The sequence below is a fragment of the Trachymyrmex cornetzi genome, unplaced genomic scaffold (genome assembly GCF_001594075.2).
Source record: "Trachymyrmex cornetzi isolate Tcor2-1 unplaced genomic scaffold, Tcor1.1 scaffold945, whole genome shotgun sequence".
NCBI classification, from domain to species: Eukaryota; Metazoa; Arthropoda; class Insecta; order Hymenoptera; family Formicidae; genus Trachymyrmex; species Trachymyrmex cornetzi.
In genome coordinates this window covers 15,814-20,302 of record NW_017300295.1, presented here as the reverse complement: position 1 = coordinate 20,302, position 4,489 = coordinate 15,814, and the positions used below count along the sequence as shown (strand labels likewise).

At 28.9% G+C, this 4,489-nt stretch overlaps 1 protein-coding gene across 1 annotated transcript; it reads right to left on the bottom strand.

Annotated features, from left to right (window-relative positions):
* Positions 1–1,779: 1,779 nt before the first annotated feature.
* On the bottom strand, positions 1,780–3,205 carry LOC108769767 (uncharacterized). The gene is made up of 3 exons (XM_018520954.1): positions 2,843–3,205; positions 2,033–2,411; positions 1,780–1,796 (listed from the first exon to the last, which is right to left on the bottom strand). The coding sequence occupies exons 1-3, from the start codon at positions 3,203–3,205 to the stop codon at positions 1,780–1,782; spliced, it is 759 nt and encodes a 252-aa protein (XP_018376456.1).
* Between the last annotated feature and the right edge of the window lie 1,284 nt (positions 3,206–4,489).

The following is a 4,489-nucleotide window of genomic DNA, read 5'->3' as shown; positions in this document are numbered from 1 at the left end:
TATGTATACATATGTCAAATATGTCAAATATATTAAAATTTGTAACATTTTTGAAAAAATTTTACACAGGCGACTAATAATCTCCTATTTACTAGTGATCGGTACGTTACTGAGCCTAGACTACGTTTACACGGCAGATTTAGTAGCAACAGTAGTTATAACTACTAACGTTAAATATCGTGTAAATGGTGATTAACGTTGGTGTTATAACATCAGTAGTTGTTACTCTACATCTGATAGTAAAGAAGTGTAGACTTATAAAACCGGTTTTAGAATACCGTGTAAACGCAAGGAGCGGTTGTTACACTTGTATTGCCAACCTAAATACTACGAGTTTAATGATATTCATGCCATGCCATTACATCGGAATTTCTTATTGGAAAGCTTTATTAATTTCAGAAGACGTTAAAGAAAGAAAATTGTGGTATTTTGAATTGATGGTCGGTAGTAATCACAAGAATAAGAAATGGAGAATGAAAAACGTAATTATATAGAATTGTCATTATATAATGTAATCAAATCACTTTTCAATGATAAACGATTTATTTTTCTTATTTTTAGCTTCTACAGATGTTCAAGATGTATCTGTTCCTGGATGTTCTTCGAATTTAGACTCAACATCAGAAGAATCTGTTGTAGAAAACTCATTAACTAAATTATCAAAAATGTCTAATATTAAAGAAAAGAGCAGAAAGAGAACGTATGACAGTGCTCTTATAAAGTACGCTGACAAATTAAATAAGAATTATGAAGAGATTCAAGCCAAAACTATGAAAAAGACACAAGATTATGTTAAAAGTTTAATAGAATCGGACCAAAAAATACAAAAAGAGATAGTCGATAGTATGTTACAAAGCCAAAGAAATATTCTTCAGGATACAACTAATCAATTTTTAAATGGTTTAAGGGATATTTTCCAAAATGCTAATCCCATTCACAATCAGGTTACTTCTACTCCTCTAAATAATTTAATGATTCCTCAATTTTTCAATTCTTCTATTTCATCATTACGCCCACATATTGAAACCTTTCGTCCATCTAATACTGCACCAAAGGTAATTGTTAATTTGAAACCTTGTGTAAACGAACAGGAAAACACTATAAAATTGCAAAAAATAGATAACAAAGTGCAGTAAAGTCCACTAATTCTAACAATTATGAGTGAACGAATACTAAAGACTTCAAAAATACATTCCATTAAAAAATATTATGGAAAAAGTTTTACCAAAGTATATTTCTGTTTTGTTGTGTTAATTAAAATATATTTTGTTATTTTTTCAAATATTTTATATAACTTAGAAAATACGTCACGCTAACAAATGTTGAAGAAAAAATGACTAAGTTTAAGCAAAATACTTTTCTATTGTGTTATGCAACAGAATTTTTTTATTTTTTGAATATATTTTATGTTACTTGGAAAATACGTCACACAAAAAATGTTGAAGGAAAAATAACTAGTTTAAGCAAAGTACATTTTTATTGTGTTGTTCGATTAACATGTTTTTTTAATTTAATTATTTTATATAACTTGGAAATAAATTGTATAACATTAAAATTATTAAGGACAAAAAAATTAAGTTTTAGTAAAGTAAATTTCTGTTGTGTTGTACGATTAACATACATTTTTTAAATTAAAATTTTTTATATAACTTGGAAATACGTAGTACATTTACAAAAGTATATTTTTGAACAATTTATTATATTGTACGATTAAAAAATACATTTTATTCAAATATTTTCTAAATAAATATTTTATGTGTACTTATAGATAATGTATTTTTACTTTTTACTGAATCCTAGACAAATATACTTTCATAATTAACCCTTAAATATCATACTATGAAAACAACAAATTTTGATATGACATTCCCAATTCAATTAATTGCAAATGTAGAGAGAATATACATACATAATATACTTAATATAGAATTATAATAGATAGAAATAATTTAAAGTTGAAATAAACGTAAAGCAAAATTTTCTGCTAAATAATTTTTAAGTGTATCTCTTATTGTACTTGCAGTAATATTACCTAAGTTGCGTGTTACAAATGCTTGTGGTTGTTGAGTTTCGATATTTAATTGATTTATTAAACATTCCCATGCAGGTAAAAATTTTTCTTTACGTTCTTCAACAATATTATGTAAAATGCAGCAGACTGATATGATATGAGATGCGTAAGAATAGTGTATATCCATGCGTTTAAGAAGTCGTCGCCACCTTGCTTTCAATCTTCCAAAAGCTATTTCAATATACACTCGTCCGGAATTCAGATGTACGTTAAAATTATCCTCTTCAGCTGTTAATCGATTGCTTTTAGTATATCCTTTTATGAGCCATGGAAGTAATGGATAAGCAGGATCACTCACAATAAAATATGGAATCGGTACATTTGAAAGTATTGAGTTTCGCTAAAAAGTTGTTACAAATTAGATGATTTTTATAAACAATTACTAATTTTTAAAAATTGTACTAACCTGTGGAATCAACAAATTGAAATTTTTATATAAATTTAAAGATTGAAAAACAGCTGCATCATGAGATGCTCCTGGTGTACCACAAAAAATATTACGAAATCTGGAAGTATTAAATATATTGAAATATTAAAATCAAATAAAATATGTTAAGAATCAATCTGCATTGAAATTAAAAAATATATTGCACTAATCTGTATTTAATTTTTACCTCAAATTATCGTCAACAACTGCTTGTAATATTATAGAAGGCCATCCTTTACGATTTATAAAGTCTCTATAACCATCGCTAGGAGGAAGAATTGAAATATGGATTCCATCGATTGCTCCTATTATTTGTGGTAGATTTGTTTTTTTTCAAAGCTTGCTGCTATTTGTTGGCATTCGTTATCATCAGGCATAGTTATCATATACATAAGTTTTGCGTTAATTGCATTAACTACTTTGTGGACACACTTCCATACAGTAGATTTATGAATTCCAAAAATGTTTCCTACAATACGGTATTCACAACAACTGGCTAAAAAATATAAACATACGGCGACTTGTTTTTCCACTGATAATGGTTCTCGAAACCCTAATTGATTTTCTTTTGGAATGAGTTCACCTCGTAATTCATCGCACAACCACTGAAAAGTAGGTTTTGTCATACGAAATGTTTCTAACCAATCCTCTTCTTTAAAATAATCATTAACTATTCGCTCCCACCAGTTACTACTTCTTTTTTTCATCCATATTATTCTTTGTCGTTTACATTGTAAAGTAAATCCGACGTCAAATAAATGGTTTGGTGGAGAAACATTAAAAAAATGTAATGTAACCTCATTTAAACATCGTCGCTTACTTAGTACATTTAATATTTGTACTGTTGATTGTGTTATTATATATTCAAAATTCAAGATGAATCTTGTAATAACTGATTTGATGATTTCCATGATTGATGATTTACCAAAAATTATTTCTTTTACGTTTACACGGCCGCTCTTAATCGGGTTTAATAACATCGATATTAATCTTTTAATTTTCTTAAGTTGATATCATGGGAGACTTTAATCAGAAGTTATAACATCGGTAGGATAAATAAAAACCGCTCCGTGTAAATGGATACACATTTCGAGAGTTATAACTACGGATGTTACTAAACCCGATTAATCGCTGCCGTGTAAACGTAATTGAATGCGCATGCGCCAGAAATCCGTCCCGTCTAACAACACTGGTTCGAGCCGTGGAGAGTGGGAATGGCCTGACAAGCGAAGCCAAGCGTACGTCCATTTTGCTAGCTCGGCGCGCGGGCCGCACCCTTGTAAAAATTTAATACTGATAAACTAGTATTTAATTACTAATTTTGAATATTAAAAGCACCGTTGTTAGTAATTTGTAGGCATTCAATTACAGAGATCCAAAATGATTACAAGTATTTCATGCTTGAAGTTGCAATGATAAAATATTGTTTAATGATTCATATAAATATTGGAAGTACTAATGCATAGTACTATACTAGTGATAGAATACTTACATAAAGCACTGGCAAGAATAGAATTACTACAGTTAAACATTTACATATAATACTACCAATATCGAAATTATTTTTTTTAAATATTCCGATTACGTCTTCAATTTGTAGGACTGTCAAGACTGATTACATAATCAAAACTGTTCACCAATTATTTTTCAGTTGATATCATAACTAAATTGCGTGACCACGCCTGCGTCATTATATTTCACAATTCTATATAATTTTTAATTTTGAGAAAGATGCCTCTGTAGTTACGACAGACATTGGCACAGTTAATAAGATCTGAAAGCATTAAAAATAAATAAGCATTAAAAATTACAAGCATTAAAGATAAATATAAAACGGACCCCGCACAAAATCATAGGATTTTGGCCCTCGGTGAAATTGGCTGAAATTTTAATATGTTATAGTTCTTGACCCACTGATCAAAAGTGTCCATAGGCACAAAGCTTGATCATGACTAGTTTTTTTGTTATAGCCGTTTAAAGTTTTATTTTGT

What these genes read in the sequence shown, in the direction of transcription:
- LOC108769767 (XM_018520954.1), bottom strand. Translation starts at nt 3,205, where the DNA reads ATGAAAAAAAGAAGTAGTAACTGGTGGGAGCGAATAGTTAATGATTAT. An exon ending in ACGAATGCCAACAAATAGCA is followed by an intron (nt 2,412 to 2,842) that starts GCAAGCTTTGAA and finishes ACAACTTTTTAG; the next exon opens with CGAAACTCAATACTTTCAAA.